Source organism: Coregonus clupeaformis, chromosome 20 (assembly GCF_020615455.1).
Source record: "Coregonus clupeaformis isolate EN_2021a chromosome 20, ASM2061545v1, whole genome shotgun sequence".
In the NCBI taxonomy this organism is placed as follows: domain Eukaryota; kingdom Metazoa; phylum Chordata; class Actinopteri; order Salmoniformes; family Salmonidae; genus Coregonus; species Coregonus clupeaformis.
In genome coordinates, this window is record NC_059211.1 from 25639863 (window position 1) to 25663756 (window position 23894).

General features: G+C 43.0%; 1 protein-coding gene across 1 annotated transcript in view; it reads right to left on the reverse strand.

The window, feature by feature from the left end:
• The window catches only part of LOC121534059 (phosphatidylinositol 3-kinase regulatory subunit gamma), a 290255-nt gene extending 281781 nt beyond the window's left edge, over positions 1 to 8474 (reverse strand). Inside the window, exons 1-2 of the mRNA XM_041840491.2 lie at positions 8323 to 8474; positions 6767 to 7940 (exon numbers count right to left, since the gene is read on the reverse strand). Of these exons, the coding sequence (XP_041696425.2) occupies positions 6767 to 7118 (352 nt within the window). The 5' untranslated portion in view covers positions 7119 to 7940; positions 8323 to 8474. The remainder of the gene's footprint in view (positions 1 to 6766; positions 7941 to 8322) is intronic.
• Between the last annotated feature and the right edge of the window lie 15420 nt (positions 8475 to 23894).

Below are 23894 nucleotides of genomic sequence, written 5' to 3' on the forward strand. Positions count from 1 at the left end.
TACCAGCAGAGGGAGTTTCCTTTAAATCCATTTTCCCATTCCCTGTGTTGGTGGTGCTCATAAAAAGGATCATAACTTCAGAATTAGCAGGGAGCCCACTCTGGACATTTGATTGATCCAAACAATATGTCTTAAAATTAACACAATCAAAAAGAACCCTGACTAGTCTGCATGGATCCTCCACCTCTGCTCCATACCTGCAGGTAATTATCACACAGCCATCAGGGATTTATTAGCCACTGTCATAATTGCAGCGCACTGGTTGTATTTATCTCACTAGCGAAATCACTAACTGGCTAGGTGTCAGGCTAGAGCCACTGATGCTTGGTGAGACAGATAGGGGGATGTTCGCTAATCGCTATCTCAGCGTATCAGTTCAGTTTCACACAGACACACTTGTTATCGTAATGATATTCACCTGATTGTAATTGACTGACACTGGAGGTGTGGGAATTGGCTGTTGTTGTATGTTCAAGAGTGTCACAGGGAGAAGGAGTGAAGGACCATGGGTATAATAATTCAGAGACCCCTAATCTTGTTCATCTTTGAGTGCCCCATAATTCCATCAAAGAATGTGCCTCACCATTGGGACTCTAGAATTTAAAGGTAGACTCAGTGAAATGACGTTGCCACAAGCAGCAGCGCAGATATTGAGATGGGCGAGATGCAAGACTTCGCTCTCACACAGTCACACACAGTATCTGCGCATGTGCATGGGTTCGCTTCACGCTGTTACAGCATGGTAGCCACAGGACCAAAACAGATGAGAAGTTGAGCCTCGCGCTTCAACACTCTTAGTTGTTGCGTAAATGTACCCACTATGCTGTTTACTTTCTGTATCTACGTCAGTGCTTGACTTGGGCCAGAGCTGTCCGGAGCGCCGTACCGGCACTTAAGATTTTTGGGGAATTGCGTACCAGCTCTTCTATAAAACTAAGTAGCCTATCGCCATCCCAGATTCACATACCGAGGCAAAAAATCTTGATCAAAGCAGAATGAAGGCGGGATCTGCATTGAATAGCAATGGAGATTGGGCATTCATTTCCTGATTCCACTTCGTTCAAGTTTATTTTCCGCTAGTCTGTGAATCTGTGCGTGACAGTAGGCTGTTCGAGATTGTGCAGATTGAAAATGCGCCAACCTGAATTCGCATGATGCCCTGTTCCAAGTTGTCAAATGAGGGTTTGTAAAGTCATGAAAAGTCGTGGAAATTAGTTTCATAATTTGTGTTAATGTCATTCATGAATGCACACTTTTAAATATTATCAATCACTATTATCGAAATGATCCTTCAGTGCATGTCTGTGTGTGCTGCGTGTGGGCGCGACATTTCAGCTGCAGGTATACAATAATGAAAGTACAACAGACTAACAAGATAGCCAATCAAAACATAACTTGTAACAGTTATCTCGCTAGTTAACTATAGCTAACTAGGCATTAATGTCATTGTCGCCTTTCCACCGGCACTGTAGATAGCCTAAATAAATCTGCACCGTTGGAAAGCTGGGATTCCCCCCTATTAAACAGCAGCCATGTAATTGCTACAATGTTAAAGGAAAACTCCACCCAAAAACTATATTTTGGTATTTATTTCATTAGTCCCTTGTTGACATAATTCCAAAATGTTTTGCTTGTCAGCAATCAAGTTGTCAAGAAATGTAACTTTCAAAATACAGAAATCATCCCCACATAATGCATTTTGGGGAAGGCCCTTTCCTTTTTCAGCATGACAATGCCCCCGCGCACAAAGCAAGGTCCATAAAGAAATTGTTTTTCGAGATCGGTGTGGAAAAACTTGACTGGCCTGCACAGAGTCCTGACCTCACCCCCATCAAACACCTTTGGGATGAATTGGAACGCCGACTGCGAGCCAGGCCGAATCGCCCAAAATCAGTGCCCGACCTCACTAATGCTCGTGGCTGAATGGAAGCAAGTCCCCGCAACAATGTTCCAACATCTAGTGGAAAGCCTTCCCAGATGAGTGGAGGCTGTTATAGCAGCAAAGGGGGGACCAACTCCATATTAATGTCCATGATTTTGAAATGAGATGTTCGACGAGCAGGCGTCCACATACGTTTGGTCATGTAGTGTACCTTGCTTTGAAGTAACCTACCTTATCCATTTGATCCCTGATTCATTGAATGAGGGCATAATTTTATAAAGGCAAAAGTATTTGGTTTGTTACCCAATATTCTATCTCAAGGGTGGCAACCATACTCCAGGATAGCTACTGGGTGTGCAGGCTTTTGTTCAAGCCCTGGTCTAACCCCGTTGTAGCCTAAACATAATCTGCTCAACATGACCTTGATATGCAGGCTTGGGTGTTTCAGGAACTCTCCAGATGGCGGGTTGACCACATTTAAGTTCCTTGATCAAGGGCACAACGGCAGGAGATTAGACGCAGCAGCCTTCCAGTTTCAATAATGGTTACATTTAAGTTTCTCATGTAGGCTATAATAATAGTCATGAAATGTTGGTAAAGTTATGGAAAATGTGTATGAACCCTTAAATGTGTATAATCAGAAGTGAATATAGCATAATGTCATTTGTGAATTTCGGTGAACATAGTCTAATGGAACGACTTGGAAAAAGACAACTCCTGCACTTCTTTCATCCCAAGTCAAGCACTGATCTACGTCATATCGCTGAGTCGCATACACAAAATAGTCCAAATTGGTGAAGTGAAATGAAAAAAGTAACTTGTTTCAAAAAATTCTAAAAAATAAATAACGGAAAAGTGGTGCGTGCATATGTATTCACCTCCGTTGCTATGAAGCTCCTAAATAAGATCTGGTGCAACCAATTACCTTCAGAAGTCACATAATTAGTTAAATAAAGTCCACCTGTGTGCAATCTAAGTGTCACATGATCTGTCACATGATCTCAGAATATATACACCTGTTCTGAAAGGCCCCAGAGTCTGCAACACCACTAAGCAAGGGGCACCACCAAGCAAGCGGCACCAAGAAGACCAAGGAGCTCTCCAAACAGGTCATTGACAAAGTTGTGGAGAAGTACAGATCAGGGTTGGGTTTTTTAAAAATATCCGAAACTTTGAACATTCCACGGAGCACCATTAAATCAATTTTTTTTTTATTGAAAGAATATGGCACCACAACAAACCTGCCAAGAGAGGGCCGCCCACCTAAACTCACGGACCAGGCAAGGAGGACATTAATCAGAGAGGCAACAAAGAGACCAAAGATAACCCTGAAGGAGCTGCAAAGCTCCACAGTGGAGATTGTAGTATCTGTCCATAGGACCACTTTAAGCCGTACACTCCACAGAGCTGGGCTTTACGGAAGAGTGGCCAGAAAAAAGCTATTGCTTAAAGAAAAAAATAAGCAAACGCATTTGGTGTTCGTCAAAAGGCATGTGGGAGACTCCCCAAACATATGGAAGGAGGTACTCTAGTCAGATGAGACTAAAATTGAGCTTTTTGGCCATCAAGGAAAACGCTATGGCTGGCGCAAACCCAACACCTATCATCACCCCGAGAACACCATCACCACAGTGAAGCATGGTGGTGGCAGCATCATGCTGTGGGGATGTTTTTCATCGGCAGGGACTGGGAAACTGGTCAGAATTGAAGGAATGATGGATTGAGCTAAATACAGGGAAATTCTTGAGGGAAACCTGTTTCTGTCTTCCAGAGATTTGAGACTGGGACGGAGGTTCACCTTCCAGCAGGACAATGACCCTAAGCATACTGCTAAAGCAACACTCGAGTGGTTTAAGGGGAAACATTTAAATGTCTTGGAATGGCCTAGTCAAAGCCCAGACCTCAATCCAATTGAGAATCTGTGGTATGACTTAAAGATTGCTGCACACCAGCGGAACCCATCCAACTGGAGCAGTTTTGCCTTGAAGAATGGGCAAAAATCCCAGTGGCTAGATGTGCCAAGCTTATAGAGACATACCCCAAGAGACTTGCAGCTGTAATTGCTGCAAAAGGTGGCTCTACAAAGTATTGACTTTGGGGGGGTGAATAGTTATGCACGCTCAAGTTCAGTTTTTTTGTCTTATTTCTTGTTTGTTTCACAATAAAAATATTTTGTGTCTTCAAAGTGGTAGGCATGTTGTGTAAATCAAATGATACAAACCCCCCAAAAAATCCATTTTAATTCCAGGTTGTAAGGCAACAAAATAGGAAAAATGCCAAGGAGGGTGAATACTTTCGCAAGCCACTGTAGCGTGTCAGCCCCATGATCCAATGCACCAGCCAGCCAATCAATTATTCAAGTCAAATACAGTCTTGTGCCTGGGAGGAAGAACGGCTGGAGGGACCGAGGACTGATGGCCTAGTTTAGCTTAGTCTGACTAGCTGGCTGGGAGTCTCATAATATAACAACATGGTTATCCAGTAGGCCGTTTACACAGCAGAGAGAGAGCGAGGGGTAGAGAGACAGAGACTGAGATAAACGGATAGAGAGAGAGAGAGAGAGACTGAGATAAACGGAGACTCTGAGAGAGAGAGAGAGAGAGAGAGGGGTACAGAGACTGAGATAAACGGATAGAGAGAGAGAGACTGAGATAAATGGAGACTCTGAGAGAGAGAGAGAGAGAGAGAGAGAGAGAGAGAGAGAGAGAGAGAGAGAGAGAGAGAGAGAGGGAGTGGAATATATATAAGTAACAGAAAACAGGACTAAAAGAGACTAGCGTGGCAGACAATTAGACAGAGCAGTCCTGGGATAAGCCGTCTGACCCATTTAGCAGACGAACAACCGCAACACTAGACTACGCTACATTATGTTAGCGAAAACAGCTAACTTACTGCAACTCTACACAGTTTGCCATGGGGCAGAAAGAAAATGTTGCTTTTTTATAGCTAATTTCATGCTATTCTACACATTTTTCCATGAGGCTGAGAGAAAATGTTGCAGTTTTAAAGCTAATTTCCTGTACTTCTAAACATTTTGCCATGGCTTATGACATGTTCATATGCTATCTAGGGGGGCCCGACCCTCAGAGGCCCCCAACCAGAAATGTGTAGAATAGAAGGAAATTAGCTTTAAAACTGCAACATGTTTTATGTTTTGGTTGGGGAGCCCCCTAATGCTCGGGGGCTTCCCCGGCCTTGCGGGGGTGTCCGGTACGCCACTGCACAGCAACCCTAACTCCAGGCCAGACACACAGAGCTAAAACAGTGCTCACCCAGCCCTGTAAAAACACTAATCAAAGCCTGCCAAATAGAGGATAGCTTTTTAAGTGTTGCCTTTGCTTGCTCACACGCAGTTTGGATACATAATTATACCAGAGCTTGTCCTCTTTGTGAGCAGTGTTGCGTTTGTTCATCTGGATTCTGAATAAAACATCAAAACAAATCCAGCTGCCTGCGAGTCATGACACACTCAGACACACACACACGCACACACACACGTAGACCTAACTATTTTCAAAAACACATACACATCATCTTCGTAAACACAAATGCTACTGCATCTTCATTTTAGCAGAACTAACACCAAGGTTTGGTTAGGAACTAATTCAGTGAGAGGAACATTCAGTGCGAGACAACAGCGCTAACGCAGGTTAGCATCTTTGAGGCAAGCTGTGCTTCTGGAGCACATGGGAGCCTACTGGAGCACACACGGGCGTGGCTGTGTCACAACATGTTCACTTCTCAGGACTGGTCTGGTGCAAGTACAGAAATACACTATTTTATCTTTCTCTGCAATAAAGCTGTAACACATGCTTCAGACAGCCGGCCCAATTCACACTCTGGTCCATGATGACTCACAACATAACAGACTGCCATTCAGTCAGTGATACTGTTTACCTTTAGTCCAGAATTACAACAAAACCCAGTGGTATACACTGAACAAAAATATAAACACAACATGTAAAGGGTTGAAATAAAAGATCACAGAAATGTTCAATATGCCCAAAAGCTCATTTCTCGCAAATTGTGTGCACAAATGTGTTTACATCCCTGTTAATGAGCATTTCTCCTTTGCCAAGATAATCCATCCACCTGACAGGTGTGGCATATCAAGAAGCTGATTAAACAGTATGATCATTACACAGGTGCACCTTGTGCTAGGGACAATAAAAGGCCTCTCAAAAATGTGCAGTTTTGTCACACAACACAATGCCACAGATGTCTGAAGTTTTGAGGGAGCGTGCAATTGGCATGCTGACTGCAGGAATTTCCACCAGAGCTGTTGCCAGAAAATGGAATGTGCATTTCCCTACCATAAGCCGCCTCCAATGTCATTTTAGAGAATTTGGCAATACGTCCAACAGGCCTCACAACCGCAGACCACGTGTATGGTGTTGTGTGGGCAAGCGGTTTGCTGACGTCAACGTTGTGAAAAGAGTGCCCCATGGTGGCAGTGGGGTTTTGGTATGGGCATGCATAAGCTACGGAAAAGGAACACAATTGCATTTTATCAATGGCAATTTGAATGCACAGAAATACCGTGATGAGATCCTGTGGCCCATTTTTTTTTAAGGTATCTGTGACCAACAGATGCATATCTGTATTCCCAGTCATGTGAAATCCATAGATTAGGGCCTAATTTATTTATTTAAATTGACTGATTTCCTCATATGAACTGTAACTCAGTAAAATCTTTGAAACTGTTGCATGTTGCGTTTATATTTTTGTTCAGTATAGATTACCAGACCAAACCGTAAAGCCAAGCACCATTACATTGCAGTTAACAGGTCATAACAGATAGCTCTAACATTTAACAGATGGCCAGTCTCCATGTTTCTGAATTGAGTACTCTTGGCATGCCCCATCCTCAGTCCCAACACTTACCTTCTGCTGCAGCGGCCCCTGGAGGCTGGGGTCCGGGCCACACGCAGCTCTGTGTTCCCCCAGGGGTCGTGGGAACGGGTCTGGACCAGGGCTTGGCGGCGGGCAGCCCCTGCCTCAACACCCCTGCATACTCCACAAACGTCCCAGGGAAGTCGCCCTTCTCTTTGGTCCGCTCGTTGGTGCCGTGCAGCCATCCCTTGGGGCTGCGGTGTTCATCCCCTTCCTGGTAGTCCTTCAGAGAGTCCTTCAGGACCGTCAGGACGTCCCCTGGCTGGAGGCTGATGTCATCACCATGCTCCCGTTTGTACTCGAAGAGTGCGCGGTACTTGAAGCTGCTGTCAGAGGCTGTCATGGCGACAGTCACAGGCTCATAGATAGTCCCTCAGACTCCAACTGAGATCTGCTGTGTCACTGACTCAAGTCCTCTGTTTTTACTTTGCAAACTTAAATCCAATGCCTTAGCGAGGCTTAGTACTTTAGCGCTCACCCAAAAGTCTAGTAGCCCTTGGGTTGAAGAGAACAGTACAGAATCAACATCGGGGTGATCCCATCCGAGTCAGGGTGAGAAACTGCACCATTCACTGAGGAAGAGAAACCAGACAGTGGGTCCATTCGTCGTCCTTGGTTAGGTCCACTTCTAACGCTCCACCCCTCTGTCTGTCTATCAGTCAGTCTGGCTATCAGTCAGTTTGTCTGTCTGTCTATCAGTCAGTCAGTCAGTCAGTCACAAGTCTCCAGTCTGGTGTGTCCAGGGCCTGGGGAGGTCTGAGGTGGTCATGGAGGAGAGACAGAGACAGACTGGGGGGGGCAGAGGAGGGTAGCACTGAGTAGCACCGTTTCAGGACAGGGTGACCTAGAGGCCTTGATGGGGTGTTCCAATGTTCTAAGATTCCGAGGTTCCGAGATTCGGAGGTTCCGCAGAGTTGGCAGTGTTCCACAGATAGATGAGGGATCCTCCTACCCAGTGTCCCCTCTGTTCTGTCAGTCAGGTGTGGCAGCACAGTGAACACACGACACGCCACCCTAGCTCCCTCCTGTACCAGGATAATATGAATCCACTGCAGAGCAGACAGGCGGGGCATCCAGTCCAGCACTCTCTCTCTCTCACTACTCTGCAGACTGCCTTCATACACAAGTCCCAGTCCCACTGAAGCCAGCCAGCCCTACCTGGAAACTTCATCAAAGTTACATGGTTATAGCCTCACTATTATGACATTAAATATGTTGATATAATGATATAACATGTAGTATTATTATCATTATGTTAATATTTGCATCACTATTGACAGTAAGCAATATAAGGATAATTTATAGTAACACAAACACAGAATTTACAGATATGCGAAAAATCTAACATTATTTAAATAGACGGATTCCATTGTGTGTGGCTAATATTATACATTAGGCCTACATTTTATATGATAGCCACACTATAAAATGAAGGCATGGAAACAAACGTATCACATACAAAATGTGACTGAGCGAATAGGAACTTAAGAGCAGCATGCAAAAACTCGAGTGGTAGCCTATTATGTGAAATTGCGGCGTAAACTTACCTTTCAGTGCCGTAGAGCTCTTGCCTTCTATCCGTGCACCGTTATCCAATTTGTGCGACTTGCTTGTTAAAATACACGCGATATAAAAGACAGAAGAATATAAAAGCAGACGTCCATATGGTCTGGTATAAAGATGCGTGGCTGGTCCACACCTCGAGCCAGACCTGTTCCCAATACTGGAGTACAGCGCGTGGTGATGTCAGAGACCACACCCCCGGCGTCTGCGAATTATTCTAGTAGAGAAGGCGCACTACTGCAGTTGGCAATACATGAACTGATGTGAACACTGCTTACCGTAGAAACACTAATTATTATGTTTTACCCCATTTAGCATTAGGCCTGTCGTAGTTTACTCACATGTGCGGAATGAACACAGGGTCCAAATCGCGACGGGCGGCCATGTAGACTATGATAGTTTGAGCTGCGTCAGAATGATGATAAATTAGCATATGTAGCCCACACTCGTCTGAACTGAACTGTGCACGCCTCTGGAAAAAACTATCAATCTCACATGGATTGCTTTTAGATGGGAAAGAACGGATGATATTGCGGACGGTATGGCAGCAGTGCTGCTATCCTAATTTAATCACAACTGGACTGTTATAAACCGTTCCACTGCCAGGGGCAATCTGCTACGTCATGTGTGCACATTTTCAGTCTCACTGTGTAACTCAGGCCAGGGTCATAGGCAGAAATCTGTTGATGGCAGGGCCAGCAAAAATGTAGGTGGGCCACAATTTGGGCACTCAAATCATCATAAAATCATCATAAAATCATAGCCTACCCTATACCCTACTGTAATTGATCACACACAACAAACCATCTAACATGTGATTTGTCATTACAGACCAAATAGTATTGTAGGCCTATGTAAATCCATGACTCTTGCATTTAACATGCGACTCAAATAGACTTACACATAATAAACCATAGACCTGTAATTAATAGACTATGAGACTGGAACATAATGCCCTGATAGAACAGTAATAATCACAATAGGCTCTGCAACTTCTCACTGGCTCAGTGACCAGGAGATGGTAGGCTGCCACAAATGTAACCATTTAAGTTTCAAGTTTTAATGTCATCTGAGCAAGTACAGTGAAATGCCTTTCTTGCACATCTTATGATGGCCCATCAAAACTACACCTAAACTATATCGAAACTAATTTCACACATATAATAATAGAGTTAGCCTAAAGGCAAGATAAAATTGACAACAGTCTAATGGGTGAGAATATTATAAATTGTTCAATGGTATATGAAGAATCTGATGAACAGTGCAGCTTAGAATTGACACAGACTCAGGGAAACAAAACGGAGTGCCAAAAACAGACTTTTGCTAATTTTCCTACAGAGTCACAAGCAGGTAAAACGTTTTGATGTCGATATAGTGTCAGAAAGAGCAGATTATGCATTTTCCTAATCACCTATCCTTTCCAAACAACTCTTAAAAATGACCCCTTGAGCTCTATTCCAAAATATAACTTTTGGAATAAAGCACAGTAATATATTTAAACTCAAAATATGCCATTCTGTTCTTTTTAAATGCATTTACTTAATTCATAAATTAATTCCTTAAGACCTGCCCTTAACAAATGAATAATGCATGATCTTTGTGATGGTGTTTATTTAATGGATTTTAACACTTGAATTGTGGTGTTTTAGTGGTTTTCTTTTGTACAGCCTACAGTTACATAAACTAATGAAAACACTATTGTGTTCTTTGAAATACATTTTCTTTTTGCATTCTAATGTTACCTAAGACCATCTTAAACACAACCAAAGGATTATGCTTCCAATAGCATATATGAAATGTATTTATTAGACTGTTAGAATGTTTACTTTCAAAAGACACATCATTGGCCGGAAGAGTGGTCCAACGAGGCCAGGCTTTTCTAGTGTTAATGACTGGCACCGGGGCAAGTCAAAGTAGAATCCTTAGGTTACACGCTGCATATTAAACACCATCAAATGAAACTTAAATTATAGCCTAACAGTATGCTAATACACATAATACTAGAAGAATCTGAAATATAAAATATATTTTGATTTGTTTAACACTTGTGGTTACTACATGATTCCATATGTGTTATTTCATAGTTTTGATGTCTTCACTATTATTCTACAATGTAGCAAATAGTAAAAATTAAGAAAAACCCTGGAATGAGTAGGTGTGTCCAAACTTTTGACTGGTTCTGTATATGGAAGAAAATATAAACGCAACATGTTGTGTGTTGGTCCCCGTGTTTCATGAGCTGAAATAAAAGATCACAGAAATTTTCCACATACAGAAAAACCTTATTTCTCTCAAATGCTGTGCACAAATTTGGTTACATTCCTGTTAGTGAGCATTTCTCCTTTGCCAAGATAATTCATCCACATGACAGGTGTGGCATATCAAGAAGTTGATTAAACAGCATGGTCATTACACAGGTGCACCTTGTGCTGGGGACAACAATAGGCCACTCTAAAATGTGCAGTTTTGTCACACAACACAATGCCACAGATATCTGAAGTTTTGAGGGAGCATGCAATTGGCATGCTGACTGCAGGAATGTCCACCAGAGCTGCTGCCAGAGATCTGAATGTTCAACCCTTTACCATAAGTCGCCTCCAATGCCGTTTTAGAAAATGTGGCAGTAGATCCAACTGGCTTCTCAACTGCAGACCACATGTAACCACACCAGCCCAGGACCTCTACATCCTGCTTCTTCACCTGCAGGAAGATCTGAGACCAGACACCTGGACAGCTAATGAAACTGAGGAGTATTTCTGTCTGTAATAAAGCTCTTTTGTGGGGAAAAACTCATTCTGATTGGCTGGGCCTGGCTCCCCAGTGGGTGTGCCTGGCTCCCAAGTGATTTATTTCAATTGACTGATTTCCTTATATGAACTGTAACTCAGTAAAACCGTTGAAATTGTTGCATGTTGCGTTTATATTTTTGTTCAGTATATACAGTGGGGAGAACAAGTATTTGATACACTGACGATTTTGCAGGTTTTCCTACTTACAAAGCATGTAGAGGTCTGTCATTTTTATCATAGGTACACTTCAACTGTGAGAGACGGAATCTAAAACAAAAATCCAGAAAATCACATTGTATGATTTTTAAGTAATTAATTTGCATTTTATTGCATGACATAAGTATTTGATACATCAGAAAAGCAGAACTTAATATTTGGTACAGAAACCTTTGTTTGCAATTACAGAGATCATATGTTTCCTGTAGGTCTTGACCAGGTTTGCACACACTGCAGCAGGGATTTTGGCCCACTCCTCCATACAGACCTTCTCCAGATCCTTCAGGTTTCGGGGCTGTCGCTGGGCAATACGGACTTTCAGCTCCCTCCAAAGATTTTCTATTGGGTTCAGGTCTGGAGACTGGCTAGGCCACTCCAGGACCTTGAGATGCTTCTTACGGAGCCACTCCTTAGTTGTCCTGGCTGTGTGTTTCGAGTCATTGTCATGCTGGAAGACCCAGCCACGACCCAACTTCAATGCTCTTACTGAGGGAAGGAGGTTGTTGGCCCCAGCCCCATCCATCCTCCCCTCAATACGGTGCAGTCGTCCTGTCCCCTTTGCAGAAAAGCATCCCCAAGAATGATGTTTCCACCTCCATGCTTCACGGTTGGGATGGTGTTCTTGGGGTTGTACTCATCCTTCTTCCTCCAAACACGGCGAGTGGAGTTTAGACCAAAAAGCTCTATTTTTGTCTCATCAGACCACATGACCTTCTCCCATTCCTCCTCTGGATCATCCATATGGTCATTGGCAAACTTCAGACGGGCCTGGACATGCGCTGGCTTGAGCAGGGGGACCTTGCGTGCGCTGCAGGATTTTAATCCATGACGGCGTGGTGTGTTACTAATGGTTTTCTTTGAGACTGTGGTCCCAGCTCTCTTCAGGTCATTGACCAGGTCCTGCCGTGTAGTTCTGGGCTGATCCCTCACCTTCCTCATGATCATTGATGCCCCACGAGGTGAGATCTTGCATGGAGCCCCAGACCGAGGGTGATTGACCGTCATCTTGAACTTCTTCCATTTTCTAATAATTGCACCAACAGTTGTTGCCTTCTCACCAAGCTGCTTGCCTATTGTCCTGTAGCCCATCCCAGCCTTGTGCAGGTCTACAATTTTATCCCTGATGTCCTTACACAGCTCTCTGGTCTTGGCCATTGTGGAGAGGTTGGAGTCTGTTTGATTGAGTGTGTGGACAGGTGTCTTTTATACAGGTAACGAGTTCAAACAGGTGCAGTTAATACAGGTAATGAGTGGAGAACAGGAGGGCTTCTTAAAGAAAAACTAACAGGTCTGTGAGAGCCGGAATTCTTACTGGTTGGTAGGTGATCAAATACTTATGTCATGCAATAAAATGCAAATTAATTACTTAAAAATCATGCAATGTGATTTTCTGGATTTTTGTTTTAGATTCCGTCTCTCACAGTTGAAGTGTACCTATGATAAACATTACAGACCTCTACATGCTTTGTAAGTAGGAAAACCTGCAAAATCGGCAGTGTATCAAATACTTGTTCTCCCCACTGTATATACACAGTACCAGTCAAAAGTTTGGACACACCTACTCATTCAAGGGTTTTTCTTTATTTTTACTATTTTCTACATTGTAAAATAATAGTGAAGACATCAAAACTATGAAATACAGTGGCTTGCGAAAGTATTCACCCCCCATGGCATTTTTCCTATTTTGTTGCCTTACAACCTGGAATTAAAATGGATTTTTGGATGGTTTGTATCATTTGATTTACACAACATGCCTACCACTTTGAAGATGCAAAATATTTTTTTGTGTGAAACAAGAAATAAGACAAAAAACTGAAAACTTGAGCGTGCATAACTATTCACCCCCCCCAAAGTCAATACTTTGTAGAGTATCCAGTCCCCAGTCCCCAGTCCGCCTGGCCTTGCTGCTATTCCAGTTTCAACTGTTCTGCCTGCGGCTACGGGAAACCCCTACCTGTCCCAGACCTGCTGTTTTCAACTCTAAATGATCGGCTATGAAAAGCCAACTGAGAGACCTGAGCCCTAGGACCATACGTCGGGACTACCGGCCGTGGTGACTCCTTGCTGTCCCCAGTCCGCCTGGCCTTGCTGCTATTCCAGTTTAAACTGTTCTGCCTGCGGTTATGGAACCCCTACCTGTCCCAGACCTGCTGTTTTAAACTCTAATGATCGGCTATGAAAAGCCAACTGAGATTTATTCCTGATTATTATTTGACCATGCTTGTCACTTATGAACATTTTTGAACATCTTGGCATGGTTCTGTTATAATCTCCACCCGGCACAGCCAGAAGAGGACTGGCCACCCCTCATAGCCTGGTTCCTCTCTAGGTTTCTTCCTAGGTTTTGCCTTTCTAGGGAGTTTTCCCTAGCCACCGTGCTTCTACACCTGCATTACTAGCTGTTTGGGGTTTTAGGCTGGGTTTCTGTACAGCACTTCGAGATATTAGCTGATGTAAGAAGGGCTATATAAAATAAAATTGATTGATTGATTGATTGATAGAGCCACCTTTTTCAGCAATTACACCTGCAAGTCTCTTGAGGTATGTCTATAAGCTTTATTGTGCAATAAGTCCCAGACTTTATTGTGCAATAAGTCCCAGACTTTATTGTGCAATAAGTCCCAGACTTTATTGTGCAATAAGTCCCAGACTTTATTGTGCAATATGTCCCAGACTTTATTGTGAAATAGGTCCCAGACTTTATTGTGCAATAAGTCCCAGACTTTATTGTGCAATAAGTCCCAGACTTTATTGTGCAATAAGTCCCAGACTTTATTGTGCAATAAGTCCAGGACTTTATTGTGCAATAAGTCCCAGACTTTATTGTGCAATAAGTCCCAGACTTTATTGTGCAATAAGTCCCAGACTTTATTGTGCAATAAGTCCCAGACTTTATTGTGCAATAAGTCCCAGACTTTATTGTGCAATAAGTCCCAGACTTTATTGTGAAATAGGTCCCAGACTTTATTGTGCAATAAGTCCCAGACTTTATTGTGCAATAAGTCCCAGACTTTATTGTGCAATAAGTCCCAGACTTTATTGTGCAATAAGTCCCAGACTTTATTGTGCAATAAGTCCCAGACTTTATTGTGCAATAAGTCCCAGACTTTATTGTGCAATAAGTCCCAGACTGTATTGTGAAATAGGTCCCAGACTTTATTGTGCAATAAGTCCCAGACTTTATTGTGCAATAAGTCCCAGACTTTATTGTGCAATAAATCCCAGACTTTATTGTGCAATAAGTCCCAGACTTTATTGTGCAATAAGTCCCAGACTTTATTGTGCAATAAGTCCCAGACTTTATTGTGAAATAGGTCCCAGACTTTATTGTGCAATAAGTCCCAGACTTTATTGTGCAATAAGTCCCAGACTTTATTGTGCAATAAGTCCCAGACTTTATTGTCCAATAAGTCCCAGACTTTATTGTGCAATAAGTCCCAGACTTTATTGTGCAATAAGTCCCAGACTTTATTGTGCAATAAGTCCCAGACTTTATTGTGCAATAAGTCCCAGACTTTATTGTGCAATAAGTCCCAGACTTTATTGTGAAATAGGTCCCAGACTTTATTGTGCAATAAGTCCCAGACTTTATTGTGCAATAAGTCCCAGACTTTATTGTGCAATAAGTCCCAGACTTTATTGTGCAATAAGTCCCAGACTTTATTGTGCAATAAGTCCCAGACTGTATTGTGCAATAAGTCCCAGACTGTATTGTGAAATAGGTCCCAGACTTTATTGTGCAATAAGTCCCAGACTTTATTGTGCAATAAGTCCCAGACTTTATTGTGCAATAAGTCCCAGACTTTATTGTGCAATAAGTCCCAGACTTTATTGTGCAATAAGTCCCAGACTTTATTGTGCAATAAGTCCCAGACTTTATTGTGAAATAAGTCCCAGACTTTATTGAGAAATAAGTCCCAGACTTTATTGTGAAATAAGTCCCAGACTTTATAGTTAAATAAGTCCCAGACTTTATTGTGCAATAAGTCCCAGACTTTATTGTGCAATAAGTCCCAGACTTTATTGTGCAATAAGTCCCAGACTTTATTGTGCAATAAGTCCCAGACTTTATTGTGCAATAAGTCCCAGACTTTATTGTGCAATAAGTCCCAGACTTTATTGTGCAATCCCGGTCACTTACTATTTGTGTTAAATATAAAATGTCCAGCCCACTCATTGTCTCAGCCAATCATGGCTAGCGGGAAGGTTCCTCTCTATTTATGTGGCTAAACCGATTAGGCTCGTAATTTAACAACTTTATTCGTATTTACAGATGGTGTCACGCCTGCTCCTGCCCCCACTCCCCCTCCCTGTCGCTCGAGGGCGCCAGGCTGCCCATCATTACGCACACCTGTCACCATAGTTACGCGCATGAGCGCTTCATTGGACTCACCTGGACTTCATCACTGCTTAATTGCCTCCTCTTATATATGTCTGTTCCTCAGTTTGATCCCTGTGTCTGCATTAATGTTGTTTCGTTTCCGTTGTCCAGACACTGTCAGTGTTTTGTTCCTGTCTGTTTGTTCATTCAATGTTCACTGTACTTGCTTCTCGTCTCCAAGCGTCTGTCCTCACAGAATGCAGACACCCAAAATCAGAAGCATCAGGGAGTTTTAGTTTTTCGTTTGGGTTGGTGAAGTCGAGTCTGGGTGCCGCTGCCAAAGGAACCGGGGATGCCTCAACTGGATCGTCAGGCTTCCATGCCTCAGCCAGCTCGTCGGGTTTCCACGCCTCGGCCGGCTCGTCGGGCTCCCACGCCTCGGCCGGCTCGTCTGGCTCCCACGCCTAGGCCGGCTCGTCGGGCTCCCACGCTTCGGCCGGCTCGTTGGGCTCCCACGCCTCGGCCGGCTCGTCGGGCTCCCACGCCTCAGCCGGCCCGTCAGGCTCGACAGGTTCCCGCGCCTCGTCCGGCTCCCATGCCTCGGCCAGCCCATCTGGCTCGCCCAGGTGGGACGCCGGTTGCGTCCCTAGGGGGGGTACTGTCACGCATGCTCCCGCTCCTCCTCCCTGGCGCTCGAGGGTGCCAGGCTGCCCATCATTATGCACACCTGTCACCATCGTTACGCGCATCAGCGCTTCATTGGACTTCATCATCACTGCTTAATTACCTCCCTTATATCTGTCTGTTCCTCAGTTTGATCCCCGTGTCTGCATTAATGTTGTTTCGTTTGCGTTGTCCAGACGCTGTCAGTGTTTTGTTCCTGTCTGTTTTTTCATTAAATGTTCACTCCCTGTACTTGCTTTTCATCTCCAAGCGTCTTTCCTTACAAATGGCATACAAGTTTGTTATTAAGGCACATGAAAGTTCAAATGTTCCAGAAGGCACTTCTGCCCAAATACACATTTTGATATTAAAAAAAAAACATTCAAATGGCTCTCCTGTGAAGACGCAACATACACCTAGTTTCCTGAAAAGGGTCACATATACAGTGCATTCAGAAAGTATTCAGACCCCTTGACTGTTACCACATTTTATTATGTTACAGCCTTATTCTAAAAATGATTTTTTTTTTGTCAATCTAAACACAATAACCCATAATTACAAAGTAAAAACAGGTTAGAATATTTTGCAAATGTATTTTAAAAAAACCTGGAAATATCACATTTACATAAGTATTCAGACCCTTTACTCAGTACTTCTTCGTTATGACGCTACCAGCTTGGCACACCTGTATTTGGGGAGTTTCTCCCATTCCTCTCTGCAGAGCCTCTAAAGCTCTGTCAGGTTGGATGGGGAGTGTTGCTGCACAGCTATTTTCAGGTCTCTCCAGAGATGTTTGATCGGGTTCAAGTCTGGGCTCTGGCTGGGCCACTGAAGGACATTTATTTATTTATTTTTATTTCACCTTTATTTAACCAGGTAAACCAGTTGAGAACAGGTTCTCATTTACAACTGCGACCTGGCCAAGATAAAGCAAAGCAGTGCAATAAAAACAACACAGAGTTACATATGGGGTAAAAAAACATAAAGTCAAAAATACAACAGAAAATATATATACAGTGTGTGCAAATGTAGCAAGTTATGGAGGTAAGGCAATAAATAGGCTATAGTGCAGAATAATTACAATAGTATTAACACTGGAATGCTAGATGTGCAAGAGATTATGTGCAAATAGAGATACTGGGGTGCAAAAGAGCAAAATAAATAACAATATAGGGATGAGGTAGTTGGGTGGGCTAATTTCAGATGGGCTGTGTACAGGTGCAGTGATCGGTAAGGTGCTCTGACAACTGATGCTTAAAGTTATTGAGGGAGATAAGAGTCTCCAGCTTCAGAGATTTTTGCAATTCGTTCCAGTCATTGGCAGCAGAGAACTGGAAGGAATGGCGGCCAAAGGAGGTGTTGGCTTTGGGAATGACCAGTGAGATATACCTGCTGGAGCGCAGACTACGGGTGGGTGCTGCTATGGTGACCAATGAGCTAAGATAAGGCGGGGATTTGCCTAGCAGTGATTTATAGATGGCCTGGAGCCAGTGGGTTTTGACGACTGAACATGTAGTGAGGACCAGCCAACAAGAGCGTACAGGTCACAGTGGTGGGTAGTGTATGGGGCTTTGGAGACAAAACGGATGGCACTGTGATAGACTACATCCAATTTGCTGAGTAGAGTGTTGGAGGCTATTTTGTAAATGACATCGCGAAGTCAAGGATCGGTAGGATAGTCAGTTTACGAGGGCATGTTTGGCAGCATGAGTGAAGGAGGCTTTGTTGCGAAATAGGAAGCCGATTCTAGATTTAACTTTGGATTGGAGATTCTTTATGTGAGTCTGGAACTTGAGTTTACAGTCTAACCAGACACCTAGGTATTTGTAGTTGTCCACATACTCTAGGTCAGACCCATCGAGAGTGGTGATTCTAGTCGGGTGGGCGGGTGCCAGCAGCGTTCGATTGAAAAGCATGCATTTAGTTTTACTAGTGTTTAAGAGCAGTTGGAGGCTACTGAAGGATTGTTGTATGGCATTGAAGCTCGTTTGGAGGTTTGTTAACACAGTGTCCAATGAAGGGCCAGATGTATACAAAATGGTGTCGTCTGCGTAGAGGTGGATCTGAGAGTCACCAGCAGCAAGAGCGACATCATTGATATACACAGAGAAAAGTGTCGGCCCAAGAATTGAACCCTGTGGCACCCCCATAGAGACTGCCATAGGTCCAGACAACAGGCCCTCCGATTTGACACACTGAACTCTATCTGAGAAGTAGTTGGTGAACCAGGCGAGGCAGTCATTTGAGAAACCAAGGCTATTTAGTCTGCCAATAAGAATGCAGTGGTTGACAGAGTCGAAAGCCTTGGCCAGGTCGATGAAGACGGCTGCACAGTACTGTCTATTATCGATCGCGGTTATAATATCGCTTTATGACCTTGAGCGTGGCTGAAGTGCACCCGTGACCAGCTCGGAAACCGGATTGCATAGCGGAGAAGGTACGGTGGTATTCGAAATGGTCGGTGATCTGTTTGTTAACTTGGCTTTCAAATACTTTCGAAAGGCAGGGCAGGATGGATATAGGTCTGTAGCAGTTTGGATCTAGAGTGTCACCCCCTTTGAAGAGGGGGATGACCGCGGCAGCTTTCCAATCTCTGGGGATCTCAGACGTTATGAAAGAGAGGTTGAACAGACTAGTAATAGGGGGTTGCGACAATTTCGCGGCTAGTTTTAGAAAGAAAGGGTCCAGATTGTCTAGCCCAGCTGATTTGTAGGGGTCCAGATTTTGCAGCGCTTTCAAAACATCAGCTGTCTGAATTTGTGTGAAGGAGAAGCGGGGGGGCATGGGCAAGTTGCAGCAGAGGGTGCAGAGTTGGTGGCCGGGTTAGTGGTAACCAGATGGAAAGCATGGCCAGCTGTAGCAAAATGCTTGTTGAAATTCTCGATTATTGTAGATTTATCGGTGGTGATAGTGTTTCCTAGCCTCAGTGCAGTGGGCAGCTGGGAGGAAGTGCTCTTATTCTCCATGGACTTTACAGTGTCCCAAAACTTTTTGGAGTTAGTGCTACAGGATGCAAATTTCTGTTTGAAAAAGTTAGCCTTTGCTTTCCTGACTGCTTGTGTATATTGGTTCCTAACTTCCCTGAAAAGTTGCATATCGCGGGGCTATTTGATGCTAATGCTGTACGCCACAGGATGTTTTTGTGCTGGTCAAGGGCAGTCAAGTCTGAGGAGAACCAGGGGCTATATCGGTTCTTAGTTCTGTATTTTTTGAATGGGGCATGTTTATTTAAGATTGAGAGGAAATTACTTTTAAGGAACAACCAGGCATCCTCTACTGACGGAATGAGATCTATATCCATCCAGGATACCTGGGCCAGGTCAATTAGGAAGGCATGCTCGCTAAAGTGTTTTAGGGAGCGTTTGACAGTGATGAGGGGTGGTCGTTTGACCGCGGACCCGTTACGGACGCAGGCAATAAGGCAGTGATCGCTGAGATCCTGGTTGAAGACATACTGAGACTTGTCCCAAAGCCACTCCTGCGTTGTCTTGGTTGTGTGCTTAGGGTCGTTGTCCTGTTGGAAGGTGAACCTTTGCCCCAGTCTGAGGTCCTGAGCGCTCTGGAGCAGGTTTTCATCAAGGATCTCTCTGTACTTTGCTCTGTTCATCTTTGCCTCGATCCTGACTAGTCTCCCAGTCCATGCCGCTGAAAAACATCCCCACAGCATGATGCAGCCACCACCATGCTTCACAGTAGGGATGGTGCCATGTTTCCTACAGACGTGACGCTTGGCATTCAGGCCAAAGAGTTCAATCTTGGTTTCATCAGACCAGAGAATCTTGTATCTCATGGTCTGAGAGTCTTTAGGTGCCTATTGGCAATTCCTTCGACCTCATGGCTTGGTTTTTGATAAGACATGCATTGTCAACTGTGGGACCTTATATAGACAGGTTTGTGCCTTTCCAAATCATGTCCAATCAATTGAATTTACCACAGGTGGACTCCAGTCAAGTTGTAGAAACATCTCAAGGATGATCAATGGAAACAGGATGCACCTGAGCTCAATTTCTAGTCTCATAGCAAAGGGTCTGAATACTGTAAATAAGGTATTTCTGTTTGTTATTTGTAATATATTTGCAAACATTTCTAAAAGCCTGATTTCACTTTGTCATCATAGGGTATTGTGTGTAGATTGCTGAGGAAGAAAAAATATTTAATCAATTTTAGAATAAGGCTGTAATGTAACAAAATGTGGAAAAAGTCAAGGGGTCTGAATACTTTCCGAAGGCACTGTATGTTTTTTTTTTACTGACAAATAACATAAATCAATCAATGAATCCAAACTGCTTGCGTGGCATCGACTGTGCCACAAAACCATGCTAAACACAGGGTCGCTACAGTTATTGTTATTTGGGGTTTTAAACATTATTTTGAGTTAATTCTATGAGGGGGGAGGGTGTTCAATTCATTTAACAGTACAAGGGGAGGGTCAAGTGAAAACATTTGTAACCCCCCCAGTACATTTTGATCTGTCCCTAAGAGAGGTCCGATTTTCTCAATGTAGGCTTACCTTTTATTATAAATAATGTAGACCCTTATATTTCAAAACTGGAATCTCAAGCTACACTATATGATAACACTGGTCAGAGGTCAGTTGTTGTATCCTATTACTTGCGAGGCACATCGGAGAATAAATTGAAATAACTCGTTTTTTTATTTCTCTGGACAGATGGTCATGTCTCAGCGGAGGTAGGGAGAGAGTGCGAGTCGAAGTGGCGAAGCGTCTTTCATGATTTCTGAAAGTGTTGAATAAAAACACTGTTGTAGTGCTGATCATTGTCTCTGAAATTCATTTAATGCATATCAATGCAATCAGTGATTGATATAGAGGGGGGACTGGAGGCCCTTTAATGGCGAAATCACTGATATCAAATAACTTGGCAAATGCTCCAACATCCTCTCTTGAATTTATTTTTATGGTGAGCTTTGTTTGGCAATTTTACTTGTTTTTGCTAGCCAAGTTGGCTAGTGAGTCTTAGCTAGCTAGCTAATGGTGAGTAGCCTACACAGTATAGCCTAGCCTACACAGCAATAGCTACTGTTTACTGCACATGGTATCAGCGCGAAGTGACACGTGCCAGAACCCGCCCATTATTTAGAAATTGATAAGCTGATAGTTTTTTTTTGTACAATTTGCTTTAATCGTTTTTTGCCCCCGGTAAATAATGAAGCATACTTCAAATTCATTACAAAGGCCTAAATGAATTAGATTTTATGTGTGTGTCCTGAAAGGCATCTGCTAAATAAAATGTGGTCTTGCATGGCTCAGTTGGTAGAGCATGGCGCTTGAAATGACAGTATTGTGGGTTAGATTCACAGGGACGCCCACGTGTAACAATTGATGCCCACATTACACAGTCTTATTGGATAAAAGCTTCTGCTAAATAGTATTATTATAAAATGTATTATTATTATTATTGTCAATATCTTTCGTTTTCCCACCCCCTCCGTACTGCTTGCTATGAATTCTATCTGATGGTATATGCATGTTAAGGATGGCCAGATTGATTTGGACTGAAACAGATGGCGGTACTCATTTTGGGTGCCGGTGCCGTTTATATTTAGGTGCAGGAGCTCAATACTTTTGAGCTAATATTCTATAGGAGGTGTAGAAAATTCTGACTATTTTGAGGAAGTGTATACTGGCTTCGGCGTCTCAAGATGGACAAACAGTACTATTGATGCTTTTTTCTTGTTTTTCAAGCGAAGGTCTTATCACGGAAAGGTCAAAGGTATGCAAGCACACTCGTTTCGTTCGCCTAGCTGAGTTCGGAAGTCTAGCCGAACCGAAGCATGCAGAAGCCTTTAGGCTATTTATTAAGATAATTTGTATGGAAGAAAGTTTTACACTATGTCAGCAGCAGTCAGCAGCCACTAGTTTCAGCCCACTGATAGACAAGTTTATCAAATCATCAGTCAGAACATCTCAAGGATGATCAATGGAAACAGGATGCACCTCTGAGCTCAATTTCGAGTCTCATAGCAAAGGGTCTGAATAGGTATTTCAAAATTTCTAAAAACCTGTTTTCACTTTGCCATTATGGGGTATTGTGTGTAGATTGATGAGGGAAATTAATTTAATCCATTTTAGAATAAGGCTGTAACGTAACAAAATGTGGAAAAAGTCAAGGGGTCTGAATACTTTCCGGAGGCATCCGCGGGCCTACAAAAGGGGGCTGCCTTCAGCCCATCCCTGGCCTAGACTAAAGGCTAAAAAAAACAAAACAAATGGAAATAAGATGATAAAATAACCAAAACTAGTGGGTAGCCGGATGATGTAACTAGAATTGTTAAAACATTCGGAGAAAAGGAATCAGCGAAAAAACAAACAAACAAGGGTGCGTTCAGTTCGCTTCAACGTTTGCTACGTTGCGTGACGGTTTGTACTGAACAAAATGGTGTGCACCGTTCTTCAACAACCTTTGAGGTACGTTTACTCCCATTTGGTGGGTGTAGCGAGGTGTGGCCTGATCAATATGGGTGTGACCATTTTAAATAGCAAAACTCATGCAGCACACCATACAGTAATCGTCTTCTGGACCACCATAATAACCGTTTTTCAAGGGGACTCCCTAAAAAAATGCCACTTAGATATACTATAGACTTTTTGTAACAGGTTAGGAGAGCATTTTTGCCTAACCTTAACCTTGTTCTCCTAACATTCTACGTTAATTATCCTAACCTGCTGCGTAAGTTCTCCTAACCTGCTATGAAAAAGTTACCTTCGGTGGTAACTGTATCATGTTTTTAGGGAATCTCTTTTTCAATTGGTTGTTCAGTCGCTACAATAGCGTTTCTGTTGAATTCAATGTTGAATGCAGCCAAGTCCTCCCTCAACCGGAAATGATGTCACTCACGTCGCTCAGGTGTAACTGACACTCTTAACTATATACAAGTGATGGTAGCTACTTATTGAGAATAATTTTGGCTTACTATGACTGTGACATGCGGTTGTCTCTCTTAGCTACCTAAAGAAGAATGCACTGGGTAAGAGGGTCTGCTAAATGACTCAAATGTAAATGTAAACAAGTTATAATAGGGTCACATTAACAAATAGATGGAATAGAACGTTACGCCACTAAAGAAAATATTTGAGTTCTATGTTCTTTGCATACAAAGTCACTTAATTGCAATTCATGCCTGCTTGCACAATGCTCCCTATGCACTCATCCACATACTGTTCTAACGCTATTCTGAGAAAGTTATTTAAAGATGAAAAAAATGCCTGGAATTTTTCATGATTAAAGCCCACAGTCAAACATGGTAATTGAAGATGGTGCAGGGATGTATGTTTACATTAAATATACTTCTTAGGCCTGCGAGAAGCTGACTTCAAGTTCTTTACTTTAAATACTGTACACGACCAAACACTGAATCATAAACAACTACAGCCATTCCCAAATTAGGCCTATACACTGAGTATACAAAACATAAAGAACACCTGCTCTTTCCATGACATATACTGACCAGGTGAATCCAGGTGAACACTGTGATCCCTAATTGATGCCACTTGTTAGATCCACTTCAATCAGTGTAGATGAAGTGGAGAAGATTTTTAAGCATTGAG